The sequence below is a fragment of the Carcharodon carcharias genome, chromosome 21 (assembly GCF_017639515.1).
Source record: "Carcharodon carcharias isolate sCarCar2 chromosome 21, sCarCar2.pri, whole genome shotgun sequence".
Lineage (NCBI taxonomy): Eukaryota > Metazoa > Chordata > Chondrichthyes > Lamniformes > Lamnidae > Carcharodon > Carcharodon carcharias.
The window spans coordinates 14,319,358-14,339,473 of record NC_054487.1 but is presented as its reverse complement, the minus strand read 5'-3'; the positions used below and the strand labels follow the sequence as shown (position 1 = coordinate 14,339,473).

At 43.4% G+C, this 20,116-nt stretch overlaps 1 protein-coding gene across 2 annotated transcripts in view; it reads left to right on the top strand.

Annotated features, from left to right (window-relative positions):
* The window catches only part of si:ch211-1e14.1 (UPF0606 protein KIAA1549), a 325,462-nt gene that overhangs the window by 258,019 nt on the left and 47,327 nt on the right, over nt 1–20,116 (top strand). For both annotated transcript variants that reach the window (XM_041215470.1, XM_041215469.1), the window contains exons 11-12: nt 15,164–15,360; nt 18,807–18,931. In XM_041215470.1, coding sequence (XP_041071404.1) covers nt 15,164–15,360; nt 18,807–18,931 — 322 coding nt within the window. The remainder of the gene's footprint in view (nt 1–15,163; nt 15,361–18,806; nt 18,932–20,116) is intronic.

Below are 20,116 nucleotides of genomic sequence, written 5' to 3'. Positions count from 1 at the left end.
CTGTTCCCATTCGAGAGATCATCATGAACTAGAGGGCACAGATTCAAAATAATTGGTAAAAGGAGTACATGTGATGTGAGGAAAAAATTTTCCACCCAGAGGGTGTATGGAATCTGGAACAAACTTCCTGAAAGGGTGGTGGAGGCAGGTTCGATTGAGTTATTCAAAAGTGAATTGGATTGCTACCTGAAAAAAGAGTGTATGCAGGGTTACAGGGATAAGGTAGGGGAATGGGACTAGGTGGAATGCTCTTTCAGAGAGCTCAATGGGTCGAATGGCCTCCTTCTGCACTGTAAAGATACTGTGATAGGTGTTACTGGAATTCTTACCAGCTAAAACAATACACATGGTTAAACTCATGCACTCGACAGAAAGCTTACCAATAATGTTGGTAAGCTTTCTGCTGCCTATTCAGCTATGACCCACACATTAGATCATTAGGGTACAACTTAGCTGGAGTTAAATCGGAAGAATCCAATCTCTCAGTAATGAGTCTGCCTCCTCTTGAAAGTACCCAGATAATAAACCTGCTTGTGCATTGGATTACTCAGAATTGATTCAGTTTCCATTATTCACCCAATACCATCTTGGAGCCAACATTCAGTGTAACTATCTGTTGGTATCCAAAGTTCATATTCTACTGGATGAATTCTAGCGATTACATTCTGAACACAGAATATCCTTCCTCCTGTATAGCTACCTTCTGCATCTGGATGGATGATGCACTCATTGTGTCCTGCTGATTGGTGAGGTTACTTTTGCTAGCTTGCTCTCAGAAATATCAGCCAGATAAACTGGCAAGCTATCAGTTGTGACGGTTCCATTTTTCTGGAAATTGTATTATCCATCACAGTTTTCTCCACAGAGATAAAAACAAAAAAACTGCGGATGCTGGAAATCCAAAACAAAAACAGAATTACCTGGAAAAACTCAGCAGGTCTGGCAGCATCGGCGGAGAAGAAAAGAGTTGACGTTTCTAGTCCTCATGACCCTTCAACAGAACTTGAGTTCGAGTCCAAGAAAGAGCTGAAATATAAGCTGGTTTAAGGTGTGTGTGTAGGGGGCGGAGAGATAGAGAGACAGAGAGGTGGAGGGGGGTGGTGTGGTTGTAGGGACAAACAAGCAGTGATAGAAGCAGATCATCAAAAGATGTCAACGACAACAGTACAATAGAACACATAGGTGTTAAAGTTAAAGTTGGTGATATTATCTAAACGAATGTGCTAATTAAGAATGGATGGTAGGGCGCTCAAGGTATAGCTCTAGTGGGGTTTTTTTTATAAAAAAAATTTCTCTGCTCCTCTCACCCATTCTAACCTGTCTCTCTCTGAACTTGCTGCACTCCATTCTCTCAGGTCCAACCCTGACATTGTCATCAAACCCGCTGACAAGGGTGGTGCTGTTGTTGTCTGGCGCACTGACCTCTACCTCGCGGAGGCTGAGCGTCAACTCGCAGACACTTCCTCCTACCTTTCCCTGGACCATGACCCCACCACTGAACATCAAGCCACTGTTTCCAGGACTGTCACTGACCTCATCTCCTCTGGGAATCTCCCTCCCACAGCTTCCAACCTGATAGTCGCCCAACCTCGGACGGCCCGCTTCTATCTCCTACCCAAAATCCACAAACAGAACTGCCCCGGTAGACCGATCGTCTCAGCTTGCTCCTGCCCCACAGAACTCATTTCTCGTTATCTTGACTCCCTTCTCTCTCCCCTTGTCCAGTCCCTTCCCACCTACATCCGTGATTCCTCTGATACCTTACGTCACATCAACAATTTCCAGTTCCCTGGCCCCTACCGCTTCCTCTTCACCATGGACGTCCAATCCCTCTACACCTCCATCCCCCACCAGGATGGTCTGAGGGCCCTTAGCTTCTTCCTCGAACAGAGGCCCGAACAATCCCCATCCACCACTACTCTCCTCCGTCTGGCTGAACTTGTTCTCACGCTGAACAATTTCTCCTTCAACTCCTCTCACTTCCTCCAAATAAAAGGTGTGGCTATGGGTACCCGCATGGACCCCAGCTATGCCTGTCTCTTTATGGGGTATGTGGAACATTCCTTGTTGCAGTCCCACTCCGGCCCCCTTCCACAACTCTTTCTCCGGTACATCGATGATTACTTCGGTGCCGCTTCATGCTCTCGTCAGGACTTGGAAAAATGTATTAATTTTGCTTCCAATCTCCACCCCTCCATCATTTTCACGTAGTCCATCTCTGACACTTCCCTTCCCTTCCTCGACCTCTCTGTCTCAATCTCTGGTGATAGACTGTCCACCAATATCTATTACAAACCCACCGACTCCCACAGCTATCTCGACTACAGCTCCTCACACCCCGCTTCCTGTAAGGACTCCATCCCATTCTCTCAGTTCCTTCGCCTCCGTCGCATCTGTTCCGATGATGCTACATTCAAAAACAGTTCCTCTGACATGTCTTCCTTCTTCCTTAACCGAGGTTTTCCACCCACGGTCGTTGACAGGGCCCTCAACCGTGTCCGGCCCATCTCCCGCGCATCCACCCTCACGCCTTCTCCTCCCTCCCAGAAACATGATAGGGTCCCCCTTGTCCTCACTTATCACCCCACCAGCCTCCGCATTCAAAGGATCATCCTCCGCCATTTCCGCCAACTCCAGCATGATGCCACCACCAAACACATCTTCCCTTCACCCCCCTTATCGGCATTCCGTAGGGATCGCTCCCTCCGGGACACCCTGGTCCACTCCTCCATCACCCCCTACTCCTCAACCCCCTCCTGTGGCACAACCCCATGCCCATGCAAAAGATGCAACACCTGCCCCTTCACTTCCTCTCTCCTCACCGTCCAAGGACCCAAACACTCCTTTCAAGTGAAGCAGCATTTCACTTGCATTTCCCCCAACTTAGTCTACTGCATTGGTTGCTCCCAATGTGGTCTCCTCTACTTTGGAGAGACCAAACGTAAACTGGGCGACCGCTTTGCAGAACACCTGCGGTCTGTCCGCAAGAATGACCCAAACCTCCCTGTCGCTTGCCATTTTAACACTCCACCCTGCTCTCTTGCCCACATGTCTGTCCTTGGCTTGCTGCATTGTTCCAGTGAAGCCCAACGCAAACTGGAGGAACAACACCTCATCTTCCGACTAGGGACTTTACAGCCTTCCGGACTGAATATTGAATTCAACAACTTTAGGTCGTGAGCTCCCTCCCCCATCCCCACCCCTTTTCTGTTTCCCCCTTCCCTTTTTTTTTTCCAATAAATTATAAAGATTTTCCTTTTCCCACCTATTTCCATTATAAAAAAAACCCCACTAGAGCTATACCTTGAGTGCCCTACCATCCATTCTTAATTAGCACATTCATTTAGATAATATCACCAACTTTAACTTTAACACCTATGTGTTCTATTGTAAAACAAAAACAGAATTACCTGGAAAAACTCAGCAGGTCTGGCAGCATCGGCGGAGAAGAAAAGAGTTGACGTTTCGAGTCCTCATGACCCTTCGACAGAACTGTCGAGTTCTGTCGAAGGGTCATGAGGACTCGAAACGTCAACTCTTTTCTTCTCCGCCGATGCTGCCAGACCTGCTGAGTTTTTCCAGGTAATTCTGTTTTTGTTTTGGATTTCCAGCATCCGCAGTTTTTTTGTTTTTTTTTTTTTTGTTCTATTGTACTATTGTCGTTGACATCTTTTGATGATCTGCTTCTATCACTGCTTGTTTGTCCCTACAACCACACCCCCCCCGCCCCTCCACCTCTCTGTCTCTCTATCTCTCCGCCCCCCACACACACACCTTAAACCAGCTTATATTTCAGCTCTTTCTTGGACTCGAACTCAAGTTCTGTCGAAGGGTCATGAGGACTCGAAACGTCAACTCTTTTCTTCTCCGCCGATGCTGCCAGACCTGCTGAGTTTTTCCAGGTAATTCTGTTTTTGTTTCAGTTTTCTCCACAGCTGCCCTACTGAAGGTGCTGGCTGGCTTTTGCTGTAGTTCAGTTAGTTAACCATCAATTCCATGTCTAAATGGCCATTTATCATGTGTGAGCGTTGTCTTTTGAGGGGAGTATCAACATATTTCTGACCCTCATTTCACCTTTTGTCCACATACATACCTTCCATCAGGGGGTACTGGTGGGAGGTCAGGAGCACTTCACTGATGTCTTAAAAATTATGTTCCTGCACTCTCAGCTCGAGCACTGAAGTCATCATTAAACTGCAGTCTGCTGACCCATCCAAACTGAGAATGGAACCCGGGGCCTTCCCACATGATTCAAAACATAATATTTCCAGTAATTAAGCCATAAGGACAACTCCTTTTCTGAACCCTCAACTGTGAATACCTTCACTTAACAGTTACATTTAGCATAGATGTTTTAATTATTTATAATATTTTCAGTTCAGTTTTCCTCACAAGATCTAACAAATCCCTTTTAAAGCGGCGTGGAACAACTGAATGCAAGAGAGGATTTGGGGGAGTCATGGCCATGGCCTCATGCTCCAAACACAAACCCCATAATCTAAGTAGAGCAATGGTACAATTTTATATGGAATGTTTGATACTCTGCAACACTCACTTTGATAACTTTGTGAAAGCTTTGATTCACTGCAAGCATGAGCATTGTTTGCAAGAATTTGAATGCAGGGAGTCTGTGTGGGAGCTATAATGTAACCTTGCTAGTGGGGAGTCACCTGCTAAGAAATGAAGGATAGCTGTTGTTGAATCACTTGTAGCTGTAGAGGATGAATGTAGGATGTACCGTATTTTTGGGAGTTCATTCTGATGCCCTGACCTTTGATGTTGGCTGTAAATATATCCACTTCCAGGAGGATGTGTGTGTTGTCTGAGGGTTGATTGTTGGCCCTTGGCATTTTAAAAGATTCTGGTTGAACCTCAGAAAGCTGTGGATAATATTATTGACAGGCCTGTGCTGAATACACCTCCCCTTTTATGAAAAGCTTCCTGAAATAAAAGAGATGAATTATGTCTGTTCCCATGGTTCTTCAATACTGAAAAATACAGTGCCAGTGTGCCCTAATGCTGCCCCAACTGCTGGACCAGCAATCTGTTCTGCCTTGTCAGGATAGATAAATATTATTCTTTCACACCAAGAATGGAAAGTAAATAATCAAGTAAAATGAATGAGGTCACAGTGCTATTAGGAAGAGACACATTTATAATGAATTGCTCTAAAAACACTCAAAATGTAAAATGAATAAACAAGAATATATTATCCTACAATCAACGGCAGCTTTCATTTGAACTAACCCAAGTCTGTCAAAAGCAACGCACAAGCAGAGGCTACATCACACTCATTTATATTAATCTGAAAAGCTTTTCAGATTCTTGCCGCTGTCACTGTGAACTTCAAAGTCACACATCAGGGAAACCAATTTAAATTGGCCATTAATGCTGACTCACTTCTCCAGTATCATACAGAGGAAAATCCATATGGCCTATCTTTTCTCATCCTATTCAGTGGATGTTGCGGTCCCATGCACAACCTTTCTATGCTGCTAGTAAAGGCAGATATTTGGGCAGTTTCAATTCTAGGGGAATTCTACTGTGACTTCTGAAGAAATGAAATGAGCTTCAGGAGGAGGTTTTCCATGATGCATCAATAGGCATAATTAATTTCACATTTCCTCCTCTCATCTCTCCCAGTTTCTTAAGCCAACTCCATTAGGCAAATATTTTGGCCCAAAGACCTCATATTTCTAATCCTATTTTGTATTGGATGCCCTTTATTAGCAATGTTTGACAAAACATTTATCCATATTCCTCTTAACATTTATAACATATTTCACTTTCACAACCTCCCTAGGACAGTTAACTTCATGATTGTCGTGCTCTTTACGGAAATCTTGTTTCTTGAATTTGTGTTAATTCAGTAGTTAATTTATTAATTTTAAGTTTAAAACTTTCTCCCCTTCTCCAAGAGCTCCTGTTAATATTGTACATAGATCCTTTTGTTTGAGTATCTTCAATGCTGTATTAAGATCATCTCTTAAAGTTCTCTTTCCAATAATGGAACAATCTCTTGTATCCTTACTCGATCTTCTTGGCTTAAATTCCAGTCCCTTTGCGCTGGGTGTGGGGCCATAAAATGTGGCGAGCCATTCTAAACTCCATTGACTTCGGCAAAAATGTAAGATCCCGCTGGTGTAAAATTACGCCCTAGGTGTTTAATCCCATTTACCAAATTATTGATGCTGCTCTACAGTCACTTCAAGATGGGGCTTCATACGTCCCCAATCTACCATGTTACAATGCAGTAAACAGCACAATGTCAAGCAGTCGCGATCCAGGCTGTCTCAGCTCATGACTCCTCTTCTACTCTCTGTGTTGTGCAAACACAGGATGAATGAAAAAGTTTTCAATGCTTAAGTTATATGAACTTCCTTCTGTTGATATAGGGGATTGGATTTTCAACATGAGGCAAAACTATAATGTACAGCCCACCAGAATAGAATGCCCATTCTGCACAGCAGTGAAATCTCCCCTGTTGAGTGTCGACAGTTCCTAATTGCTGTTTTTCATGTTGTTTTGTTGTGCAATATGTGCTCCTGTAAGGCAAAGTTTCAGCTTAGGGACTGCCACTCAAGACTTTGTGTGTCTGTAGAATCTTGCAGCATAGAGTGAGGCCATTGGCTTTTTGAAAGGGACTATTCAGTTAGTTCCATCTCCTGCACTTTCCCCATAGTCTTCAAAGTTTTCCTTTTCAAAAATACATCCAATTACCTTTTGAGAGTTTTTTTTTGAATCTGCTTCTTCCCTGGTTCTTTGCCAATTTCCTTAATGTGTACCTCCTGGTGCTGATTCTCTTGCCAGTTTCTCCATATTTATTGTAATCTTTCATAATTTTGAACACCTATCAAATCTTTCCTTATCCTTCTCTATTGTAACGAAAACAATCCCAAGTCTCTGATCTCTCCACATAATTGAAGTCCCTCATTTATTTTGGTAAATCTCTTCTGCATCCTCTCTAAGGCCTTGACTTCCTCCCTGTAGAGTGAGGCTTTTATTCCTGCATTAGGTTCTATTGCAAATGGCCACTTTCAAACTGAGACCTGCAAGTTCATCAGAAATCTGTCCATCTGTCATTGGATACCTGTATTTGTTGGCTTAATGGCATATTATTTCTGTTGTAATGTAATAATGAATGTCTTAGACTTGCTTTCTCCGGTCTCATGTGGGACAATGGGCAGCAAGATTCCGCCACCGACTCTGGTCTATCGTAATTTCTATCACTCTAGCCAAGGTGTTGTCCCGTTCCTTGAAGGTCCTCCTTAAATGTATTTTGCCAAGTCGTCTTTGGCCAGCCTCATCTTTTTCTATCTGGTGATGTCCATTCTACTGCCATCCTGGTAGAGCGTACGTTTAGGAGGCAGAATACATGTCTCTATCATGGTATAGTGCAGGTGTTTCAAATCAGTTCTCTGTAGCATGTCTTTGTTGCTGATGTTGCCTGTCCATGTGATACCCAGGATCTTATGTAGGTAATTCTGGTGAAAGATGTCCAACTTACATGACACTTTTGCTGTCCCCTTCCATGTCTCGCTGCCATAGATTGCAGTTGGTACTACTATGGATATATTGAGTCACAGCTTCATGGCCTTATTGACGGGGTTGGATGCCCAGACCATGCAGAGCCACTGGGAGACCCATGCTGTTTTGCCGATTCTTGTGTAGACGTTGATCTCTACACTGCCCTCCCTGGCCGCGTTGCTTCCGAGGTGGGGGAAGTGGTTGACATCCCCCAATGTTCTGTTGCTGAATGGTGATGAGAGGGCAGGCATCGCTGTCTTGATCTTATAGCAGCTGATGCGTAGACCAACCTTGGCGCCACTGCTCTCAAGCCTGGTGGTCATGTCTTGGAGCCTGCATGATTCTTCAGCCAGCAAGACAATATCGCTTGCAAAATCCAGTTCCGTCAACCAATGGTGTTGCCATGGGATGCCACAGAGTCTGCACCCACCATTACCTTCCTCAAGATGAAATCGTTAACGAAAGAAATGGGGGAGAGTATGCAGCTTTGCCGCACTCTGTGATGATGTTGAAGAAATCTGTGGCACCCTTGCTGGTCTTGACGCAGGAGCTGGCGTTGAGGTATAAGACTTTCAAGATGTTAATATCCCCACCGGGATGCCGTATATCTTGTGATGTACCTGAGTGACTGCCAATGGATGCTATCAAAAGCCTTCTTGAAATCAATGCAGTTGATAAAAAGTGGCTTTTGATATTCTAGGCTCTGTTCTATGATGTTCCCGAGTGTAAAGTTCTGCTCGCAGCACGACCTGTCATCCCAGAAACCTGCCTGTTCTTCATGAAGGGCACTGTCTACTTCTGCTTTCAATTTGTTGAGGAATGCTATGCTGGAGACCTTGCCATATACTGACAGCAGTGTTATGCCACTCCAGTTGCAGTTGCTGAGGTTCTCTTCCTTTGCTTGACGATTACTCCTCACCTCCAATCATTCGGGACATCCTCCACAGTCCAGATTTTGTTGAACAGGACAGTCTTCTTCAGGCTCTTGATGGCTCTTTGGACCTCTGATCTGGCAATTTATCCCACATTGATGTTCAGCTGTTGAGGTGCAGTGCTGTCATTGAACTGGAACGTGGAGATGGGGCTGGGCTGGTTGAGGATTTCCCAAAAGTGTTCCACCAACTTCCCTTCTGCTCCTCATCCGTTAATAGCGTCCTACCGTCCTTGCCCATGATTGGAACAGCGGTGGTATTAGTCAGTTCCTATACGATCCTGGACCTAGGAGTCATTCTGATTTGCTGTTGCTTATGCCTTCCTAACTTTTAACATTCTATCCTTGTTTTATCTCTTCCACAGCTGCTCTTCATGGCTTTATTCAGTCTTGTGTAATTCTTATTGTTGTCTTGTCTTTGTCCAGTGTCCTTTTCATGGTTCCTCTTGATCTTTGCCATCTTTCTTTCATCAGCCAAGTTCTATGTTAGGTCAGTGATCCATCATTTTTTTGTTGGTTCCTCTCCTCTGCCCAGTGGTGACTCCCACACTCTTTAACCCTTCTTTTGAAGGTTTCCCACTGTTCCTCAATGTTGCCTGACTTCATTCATACTTTGACTCTGTTGGAGAGGGCCAGATGAATACTATCCGACATGCTCTTGCTCTTCAGTTTCTCTGTTGCAAATGGCCTTTTTGACTTCATGGGTGTTGCGTTCAGCTTCAGGTGGATCTTGCCTAACACAAGATGGTGGTTAAGATCCTACAGCAGGACCTCGATATATCCAGATAGCACAAGCGATTTTCTCTATCTGCTGCTGATGCATATATTGTCAGTTTCCTTCAAGGTGTTACTATCTGGAGACTTCCATGTCTTTTTATGGATGTCCTTGTGTTTGAAGAACCCATTGCTGTTGCAGAAGGCCAGCAGACACTCGCCATTTCCATTGAGCATGCTTGCTGATCTGTGGACTTGCTTATATTGTTTGGTGCTCTCCAGTTGCCATCAAGCTGCATTGAGGTTACCGATCAGTCGCTTGATATCATAGCTGGGTAGTCATCCAGAATGTCCTGCAATTGATAGAATTCATCTTCCTGCTCTGTGCCTGGCTTTGTTGGTGCATAACCTTGCACAACAGTGACTTTAACATGCCTTGTGTAGAATCTGGCGGTGATGATGTGATGGTTTACTGGCTTCCACTCACGAAAGCTTGTGCTAAGCACCTGTTGAGTAAAAAGCCAACTGTGATGTTCCTCTTGCTTGAAGTACCAGATCGTCATGCCCTATTGCTAATTCACCCTTGGCCTGTCCAGTCGCATCTCACTGATGCCCAAGATGTGAAGTCAATAGTTTCTCATTTCGCATGGTACCTGGGAAGTGTTCAGGCATTCCAGATGCCAATTCTGGTGAAAGTTTTGGCTTGGAAGATTGGGCTTGTCAAGGATCAGAGTTCCTTTTGACTTTTATCCCATCATATATACACTCTCAGATGTGCCATCATTGTTTTGCTGGTATGGCGGCTAATTAAGAGCAGGATGGGCCATTCAACCCTTCGAGCCTGCTGTGCCAAACAGTAAGATCATGGCTGATCTGTTAGTGGTTTCAACCCCACTTTCCTGTCTGTGCCCCATAACTGTTGGCTCCTTTGTCTCTAGGATCATAGGACTTAGGAGCTACTTGCTGTTTCTGTAGTAGTGATGGGTTTTTACAAGGTGAGGGTGCTAGCCTCACGCCCAGCTGTCCTTTTCCAGCCAGGCTTGTGACTGGCTTTGGCAGAGTTACCAGCTCTGGAACTGGTTTCAGTGGAGTTCTGCAGTAACAACAACATTTTACTTTGGGTTCCTAGGGCTTTTTTGTTTGGGAATGTAGGGCAGGCCGGGAATTTATCTGTATTTACAGAGCATGCCCTGGGAATGCATCGGTCATTCCAAGTAATCCTGAAGAAAGTGTCAATCGTTGCGTTATTTCCCCTTGAGCGTATAAATAATTGGAGGTTATCTGCAGAAGTGTGTCAGTAGCTACAGAGAGATCCCCAGGAGTGTGCCAGTTGAAGTTGTTTCCAGGAAAGTCCCAGATTGCAGAAGGTCACCAGGATTGGGTCCCGAGTTGCTGAGGCTCACCAGGAATGTGGTCCTGCATGGCAGGCGGTCACCATCGACACCAGGTTTGACACCACCCAGACCAAAGCAGTCCACTTGATTGGCACCCCATCCACAACCTTAAATGTTCACTGTCTCCACCACCGCGCGCAGTGGCAGCAGTATGTACCGTCTACAAGATGCACTATAGCAGCTCACCAAGGCTCCTTCGACAACACCCTCCAAACCTGCGACTTCTACCACCTAAAAGGACAAGGGCAGCAGTTGCAAGGGAACACCACTACCTGTAAGTTTCCCTCAAAGCCACACACCATCCTGAATTGGAAATATATAGCCGTTCTGTCACTCTTATTGGGTTAAAATTCTGGAATCCCTTCCTAATAGCATTGTAGGTGTACCTGCAGTACATGAACTGCAGTTGTTCAAGAAGGTGGCTCGCCACCACCTCAAAAGCATTTGGGGATAGGCAGCATATGCTGGCATAGCCAGTAACACCCACATCACATAGAACGAATAAAAAATAATCCTGGAACTCCCTCGCTAACAGCACCGTGAGTGCACCTACACCACATGGACTGCAGCACTTCAAGGCAGCAGCTCACCAGCACCTTTTCTAGGGCAATTAAGCATGGGAAATAAATATTGATCTTACCAGCCACACACTCATCCCGAGGACGAATTAGAAAAAAAGTTGTAGTGGTATTCTAGACATGTGCCAATAATGGCAGGGACACACCAGGCGTGTGTTAGTAATTGCAGCAGTGCTAATTAGATAAAATGTTGGCTCAGACATGAGGATGAACTCCCCTGTTTTTGTTTTCATACAGCCACCCAAGAGGTGGAAGACAGGATCTTGGTTTCATGTCTGATCCAAAAATTAGCACCTCCGTCAGTGCAGCACTCCCTTAGGGCTGCCTTGGAGCCACAGTTTTGTGAAAAGGGATCAATTAGAACATTTTTTTAAATGTAAAATTCGTTGCAGGGGAATCCAGGATACCCAGAAGAATATCTGGTAAACAAATAATAGAATTCTGACTGAAGTTTGTTGCAAGATTGGTGCAAGGTTAATCTGTAACTGGTCTGAGCACAGAAGACTGGACTCTGACTAAATTCAACTAATGACTAAAACTAAACTTGAGATTTGGCAATGATTAATAATGTCTAGGACTGAAAGGACACTCAAAATTGACGGTGAAATGATGTTTGTTATCACCAGCAATTTTGTCTGATCACCTGAATCCAGTTGATATGGAAGTATCCAGAACATGAACTTGGCAGCTATAGGGCATAATGGGGAGAAAATTCCTGGTCAGGACCTTGACCGTCAAAAACACAACACTGCTGACTTTATTTGCTGAATTATGTTTTGCTTCAGTAAATAGCTGATTCCTTCATTTTAAAAAAAAATGGAAACAAATGATAAAGGATAAGTAAATAATTGAACTGATGGAATTAAGTTTTGGTTCTTTCTCTCATACCGAGATCAGTGGCTCACAGCAATATCTATAGCATGAAATGTGTGCCAGAGGGAAGGAAAAATCATGGCTAAGAACTATTTTCTTTCAATATTGATATAGATATAAATTCCCTCCTCATTTATATGGGGCATCAAACAAAACAAATGCCTCTGCACTTGGACATACTGAATTCATCAGGTGGGCATTGAAGCATTTGAAATTAACTGAGTACTCCCCTGTGTACTGTTCAGCCCAGTTTCAGCAAGAAGGTAGTTATTTGTAGTAGTTTGTAAAATAGATGTTTGCTGTTTGGTAGAAGATTTTCAAAAATTTAAATTTTGTAAGTTGTGCTGAAAAGTTGTGCTGTGTTTTATAGTTGATATTGTTTTCATGTGTAAAACTCCATTGAAGTTTGGAAAGGCAGTGTAGCTCTCCTGTTAGCCAATGCATAAAGGCCCACCCTGGTATTGTACTGAGTCAACAAGTTGAAAGAACTCCAGGTTTGGTCTTTGACCTCTGCTAAGTTCCCTATCTCTGCTATGGAACTGGCTGGTTTGTGATATTTGGCTTCATTGTGGACATCAGTTAAGACCAGAATTAGAATTAGCAGCAGTGGCTTCCAAGGTCGAATAGTTTGGTGAAACCAGCTGCCTTGGCTTTTGCTACAATATGACCATTTAACAAGGTAATGGAGGGCTTGTGAAACTATGCCCCAGCAAGCTGTCGATGGTTTCAACTGAGAAAGAACATTTTAAAAGGGAATAAAATACTTCATATCCATCTAAATACCCAGTGAACCAAATTGTCCAGCCTTAATGGAAAATGGTGCTTTTTTTTTAATCAGCGCACTCTGTGGATAAGCCACATATTCGTTTAAAAAATGGACCAGAAATGAGAACTGATTTACCTTATTTTAACAGCAGGCTGACAATATGACCTGGTGGTAGAACATCATTGCAGGATTTCAGTTGAGAAATTGTTGCTTGTACATAGCTGAAATGGGCCAGTGTGAAAAAGATTTTTGCTGGAGACTACCTCAGCAGTTTGGTATAATCTGGATATCATCTGAGTTCAGATCCCTATTGTGTCTTTAATAACTTGGGCTGAGGGGATTGTGACATGCAGGATGTGTTCTGAATGCATGTTATACTGGTGCACAGGAGTAATTGGACAAGCAGTCTGAAAAATGTGGCATGTTGCAGAATAGAAAAATAAACCAAACTGGCATCAAAAGGAAAAACATAAGCTGGGATTCAGGACGTGGAAGGTGGGTGGGGGGGGTGGGGGGGGGCCGCAGGGAACGAGTATTGTTTCAAACATACATCGAGTCCTTCAGGATCTGAAAAAGGAAAGGCATGTTAATGTTTTTAGGTTGAGACCAGATTTGTTTGTTTACAGATCCCTTCAAGATAGCTACTTCCTCCAGCCCTACCTCCACCTGCTCCATGAGTGACAGAGCCTTCAACTATCACATTCCAGTATTATCCCCCTTTTTCCCAGACCCCTTGAGAATGAGAGATCCATTCATTTAACTTAATTATAAAGAAGGTGGGGCGCTGATTGGCATTGATAAGTTGTGGGGGTGGGATATCTGATGCAGCAGCAGAGTTAAAGAGCTGCTGTACTTTAAAGGGGCAGATATCAGTTATTTAGTTGACAAATGCAAATTCCCAAAGCCAAGCGATAACCTCCTTGTTTGCTGAGTTTAAGGTGATTAGTACGCCACTTAGTCTGTAAAGGGGACGCTCCTCAGAAATGTGCAGCATTGTTTCTCTCCACAAGTGCATAAGGGGTTTGTGCTGTGGCCCCAGTGGTGGAGGTTGGCTGCACAGGCGCCCTAGCCTGTCCTGAACCACTCTCGCAAGGACCATTCTCGCTGTGGTAGTTCAAAGCCTGCCATTAGACAGATGGTGTTTGGCACAGGGAATTTGTTAGTGGCCCATTAGTGCAAACCTTTAGTCCACATTTTGGGAATAAACTGCAAATGGTCACTCTGGAACTTATGAGAGGTAGTTGGAGAGAATCATAAAGCAGGACATCTCACTTCTTCAATCAAAAGCTCTCTCTCCAAGTACCATTCCCTTCAAGGGGGTTGTCCATCGTGGACTTCCATTTTTTTGATTGATGTTGGTCCATGATTATGCTTAGCAAGGTATTGCAGTGATTTTCAGTTGCCTTCTGCAGTGTAGTTGACCAGGAGACTTTCCCATCCTTACTGCCTGATTGGCCAGATTATGAATGCACCTTCTGTGGCCATCAAATCATGGAGTGGGACTTGAACCCAGAGTTTCTGGTTCAGAGGCAGGGACACTACCCACAGTGCCAGAAGACCTCCTTCATTAAACTATTTAACTGATAACATCTATTATCTCAGTTTCAGCTTCTGACTTTGTCCTGTCTGTATTCACCATGTGGGGAATGACTGGACAGTACATTCACTTATTTGTTTCTATGAGCTGACTTCAGTCTGCTCATCACAGGGTGTACAGAGGTGGTGTCCATTAGCAGGGCCATGGCAGGAAGAGGTACCTCTTGGATGCAGAACCTGTTTCTTGGGGTTTCGTAGACTCAGATATCCGTGGATCTCCGATTCCTTCTGTTGTAAGTAGGCCTTGTCCTTGGTATTGTAGTGTGTGATTGGTGGAGGTGTACTGCCCCTTTGGGTGCACTACTATGTTGTAAAGATCTCTTTAGTTACCTTCAGCACCCAACTGTAAAATCAAACAGGCCTGAGTATAAATTACATTTCCAGCTAAAGCAACTGTAGGTATGTGGGAGAGACAAAAGAAACATCATAGCTGAGATCACATGCCCACAGTTATGTTCTTTCTAAGATATGAGCATCTGTGAAGCATAAGAACATGAAATTGTCCTTCCCAATACACATTTTATTTAACAGAAGCCTAGATATAGGACCCCACCAAGTTTGAAAAGGGCAGAAGAGAAGACTAAATAAATTGGCGAGTAGCGATGAGAGTAAGCAAAACCAAGCAGATGGTGGCCGAGAGAAAGAAAGAATATTGAAAATACTTTTTGTGCTGCGGGCATTATAGAACATCTATTGTTTAATGCAACTCATAAAAGGTTTCCTTTAACGGCATGATGACATCTGTAAGATCCACCCTAATAGACCATCACATTTGCTTCCTCAGCTGCAAGTGCCAAGTGTTAAAGGCTTTGACTTTGCCAAGCAGCATATTGGACAGCATGGTAAAGACGACATACTGGTTATCCACGAAGGGCTTCCACCTCCCCCAGCAAAAGACACCACACCATCAGAGAACGGTGATGTGTCCAGTCCTCAGCCTAAGGCAGCCAAACTCTCCAAGGGCCTTCGACAAAGAAGCAGGTGAGTAGACACCATTACCCAGAGCATCAAAGACATGGCAGCAGAAAAAATTAGTTTTTTACATTAAAATCAAATAAACTGATTTGAAGCTTCAGTGGGCTATTCCTCTCAATATTATATAAATAGAAATGAAAAATGGTAAAGTGTTTCAGGCAGATTTGTCCCTGTTCAGAAGTCTAACATTTAGTTAGAACAAATGCAAAACTAGATCCCTTGCATGTGAGGACTCGATGATGAGGAAAGATGGAAGAAACGTGGGCTGTTCATTCTGAAAGATGGTTCAGAGGACAATAGAGAGGAAATTAAGATTGGTCAACTTGCTTGTTAAGAATCTCCAATTTCTGCTTTTTATTTGTGAAGTGCTTCTGTTTGAATTTCCATCTGCAAGTAAGAGTTTGATGACATGACATTTAAAAACAGTGCCCCCCACGCCACCAAACACCCCACTCATCTGCCTAGTGCAACGAATAAGGTTTTGCACCTTCCTTACCTGGGAAGCTGTTTTTTCACTTGCTCCATGAAAGGAGGCAACAGCACAAAGAGCGTGCAGTTTCTACTTGGTGGCAGGCTTCCTTCAAGTGCAGGATCGCAATGATGAGAATTATGTAGCCAGCTATGATTTGGCAAGGCTTTCACTGACATACAGGGGATGTTGTTGGACCTCAAGTACTGAATAATGCAGGGGCCTGCATAATACCCCAGTAGCAGCAACACCAACTTTTTTTTTCATTCTTTCATGAATGAATTATGTAGCCAGCTGGCTAGGCCAGTATTTATTGTCCATCCTAAATGCCTTTGTTCAGAGGGCTTTTTTTTTTTAAAAGAGTCAACCATATTGCTGGGGTCTGGAGTTACATGTAGGCCGGACCAGGTGAAGACAGCTGATTTCCTCCCTTAAAAGACATTAGTGAACCAGTTGGGTTTTTACAACAATCGGCAATGGTTTCATGGTCATCATTAGAATTTTAATTCCAGATTTTTATTGAATTCGAATTTCGCCATCTGCTTTGGTGGGATTCAAACCCAGGTCCCCAGAGCATTACTCTGGGTCTCTGGAATACTGGCCTAGTGACAATACCACTATGTCACCGCCTCCCCCAACTAATATCTCTAATACCTTTGATGTAATGAAACGTCCCGAGGTGCTTCACAGGAGCATTATAAAACAAAGTATGACACCAAACTACGTAAAGAAGTATTAAGCCAAATAACCAAAAGCTTGATCAAAGAGGTAGGCTTTAAGAAATGTCTTAAAGGAGGGGAGCGAGTTGGCAAGCCGTAGGGAGTGAATTCCAAAGCTTGGGGTCTAGGCAACCAAAAGCATGGCCACCAGTGGTGGAGCAATTGTAATTTGGGATGCACAAGCGGCCAGAATTAGAGTAGTGCAGATATCTCAAAGGGTTGTGGGGCTGGAGGAGATTAGACAGATAGGGAGCGGCAAGGCCATGGAAGAATGTGAAAACAAGGATGAGAATTTTAAAGTCAAGACATTGCTTGAGCAGGAGCCATTGTAGGTCAGCGAGCACAAGGGTGATGGGGCAACGGGACTTGCTGTGAGTTAACACATGGGCTGCAGAGTTTTGGCTGAACTCATATTTACAGAGAGTAGAATGTGGGAGATCAGCCAGGAGTACAATGTAACAGCAGAGCTTAGAGGTAATGAAGGCATGAATGAGGTCTTCGACAGCCGGTGAGCTGAGACAAGTGAAGCTTGGCAATGTTAGAGGTGGATATAGGTGATCTCAAATGATGGCACAAATATGAGGTCAGAAGCTCATCTCAAGAACAGGAGCAGAGTGTACCATTTTGCCCCTTGAACCTGCTCCACCTTTCAGTAAGATCACGGCCGACCTGATTGTGGCCTCATCTCCATCAATCTGTAAGCCCTCCATAACCCATGACTACTTTGTCAATCAAAAATCTATCTAACTCAGCCTTGAATATATTCTCTGGGGAAGAGAATTCCACAGACTTATGACCCTCTGAGGAAAAACAGTTCACCTCATCTGTCTTAAATGGGAGACCCCCTAATTTTTAAACTTTGTCCCCTAATTTTAGACTTTCCCCACAAAGGGAAACGTCCTCTCACCATCAAGTCTCCTCAGGGTCTTAAATGTTTTTAATAAGATCACTTCTTATTCTTCTAAACCGCAATGAATAGAGGCTCAACCTGCTCAACCTTTCCTCCTTAAGCTGAACTCTCCATCCCAAGATCTTAGGGTCAAAAATAACACCAAACAGACTAACTTAACCTCCAACTTTTGGGAATGATTTTGGGAGTTGGCAGCATGTTCAAGGACTTGAGATGGATAGTAGTCTGCAACCATGATAACATAGCAACCATTGCACCAGTCCGTGATGTTACCATTATTTGGAGGAGCAGGTAGTTGCTGAGGGACCAGTATTGAAACCTTGACTTTTAACACCAGTTAAAACCTTTGCACCCAGGCACACAAAGTATGATGAAGCTGCTGCTTCCATTTGGATTCTGATAGGGTATATGGCTGGCATGTTGAAACAGAGATACTATTGTCTGAATTAATAAGTGGGCTTCTGCTTTCCAGACCAGAATGGTGTCCAGAATTATTTGTGTCCACTGTGTGCAGTTGTGTTTTGCTAAAGACAGAGGATCCTATTTTGCCTAGTACCCTTTGCAGATGGCAGGCTTTCCTTGAACAACTTCCTGGACCTAATGCTCTAAAGAAGGGTCATACGGACTCGAAATGTCAACTCTGTTTCTCTCTCCACAGATGCTGTCAGGCCTGCTGAGTTTTTCCAGCATTTTCTGTTTTTGTTGCTGGACCTAATCTTCACTTTACTTAGTGCAGACCCTGCCTCCCCCCATTCCCCCATTTTTCAAAAGTAGTGATTGATGATTTTGGCAGGTAGGCCAATCCCCGTGAAGTAATTGTTTCTTTCCATCATTACTCAAACTGCATGGCGCTCATTATGATGACCATGTATTTATGTAGGGACAGTCCCTTGGCCTCAATTAAGCCAATCATCAAGACCTTTTCATGATGATCTCCAAGCCTCTGGAGCCACAAGTGAGCCTTCTGTAAATTAGAGCTCTTCACTTCCTCACTCTGAAGTGGCAGCTGTATTGTTCACACATTTGTTGTACTGTAGTTGTTGAGTGTTAGTGGAATCTGAATTATCCACCGTCGTGAAGGGAGATATCCCACTTGAAAGGCATCATCTGACATAAACTTGTTGCTCTGATTAGCCTGTTTAGATTATCTGACTACCTCTCCTGGAATTTTTATGCAAAACATATTCAATTCAATTCAAAACATCCAATTGAGTTATAGTGATTTATGTGAAACTAGTCTAGTTTGCTACAACAATCCTTCTAGATAATAGAGTATGGATAATTGAGGTTCCACCGGACATGTAAAATCAAAAATCAGTGGGCTACCTAAAAAAACCAGTGTCTGTTTGTGTAGAGTTTCACCATCAGAAGCTGAGTCCACAGCCAGTGAACGGTCCAGCGGGAGAGAGTCCATCGAAGATATTCCTAGACCCCCTGCAACTCCCACTGGTGGCAATAGACACATGGTGATCAGGAATGGTTTGTACCCTCTCACTTATTATTAGCTGCAATGTGAATCTGTACATCATTTTTTTGTTCAAAATATGATCATTAACGGGTGAGATGATTTTTTTGGTGCCGTTACTTGTCTCAGGTTCCAATTCTGATTTCAGCAGTGGCTGCTCATTCTGAACTCGGCTTTGTGCCTACCAGCAAAATGGAGTTGTTTCACCTTAAATTTAAGCAAGCCCCTTTCCTGTCTGGATAAGTGCAATGCCATCTGTCTCCCAGTTGAGCCTGTGGCATGCATTATTTATGAGGAGCATTTAAGTCTGTTTTGCGCATACATTCTTTGAAAGGGCCTTGTCCTCTTTGGCTTTAGGCTGGGAGAAAGGTACAGTCCTACATATTACAGGCAAACTGTAATTCCATCATTGGTTAGGACTTGTCTCATGATTCAAGTGAGAATTCAAACGATAAGTGTGCCCCAACATTATTATATAAACACAACTGTAGCCAACATTTTTACCTAAAGGGTAAGCATATCCAAGCAATATGTAAAGAAGTGCACATGTAACATCATATAGACAGTGAATGCTGCAAGATTATTTTATAAACAATAAGTATATTCCAATGAAATTCTTATCTAAACAGTGCACACTTAACGTTGTTTAAGGCATAAGAGTACGCCTGGAGTATTATCTAAACAATGAGCATAACACTTTATAAAAACAATAAGTACACCCAAATGATATTATAGAAATTATAAGAAAATGCTGGTTATGCTCAGCAGGTCTGAGTTCTGATGAAAGGTCACAGACTTGAAGCATTAACTCTGTTTCTTTCACCACAGAGGCTTCCCAAAGAGTATTTCTTGCATTTTCTGTTTTCATTTCCGATTTCCTGCATCTGCAGTATTTTGCTTTTGTATTAGTGTGTAACCAAACATTAGTGAATAAAGATTAAATTTACCTCTACAATGTTAAAAAAAATACTAATTGCATTCCATGTTATGGAAACAATAAGTGTACCCTAATATTATTTAGGTCGAAAGGATTGATGTGCCCAAGCAAAATTATTATATAAACAATGTGTACCCCAAAATTATACCAAGTATCCCAGGAAATTGTAAACTGTACACTTATCCCCAAAACATTATCTAAACAATCAGCATACTTCAGAGTCCCTATTCCTGCTAGGCCGAGTTCTTACAAAGCACCAATA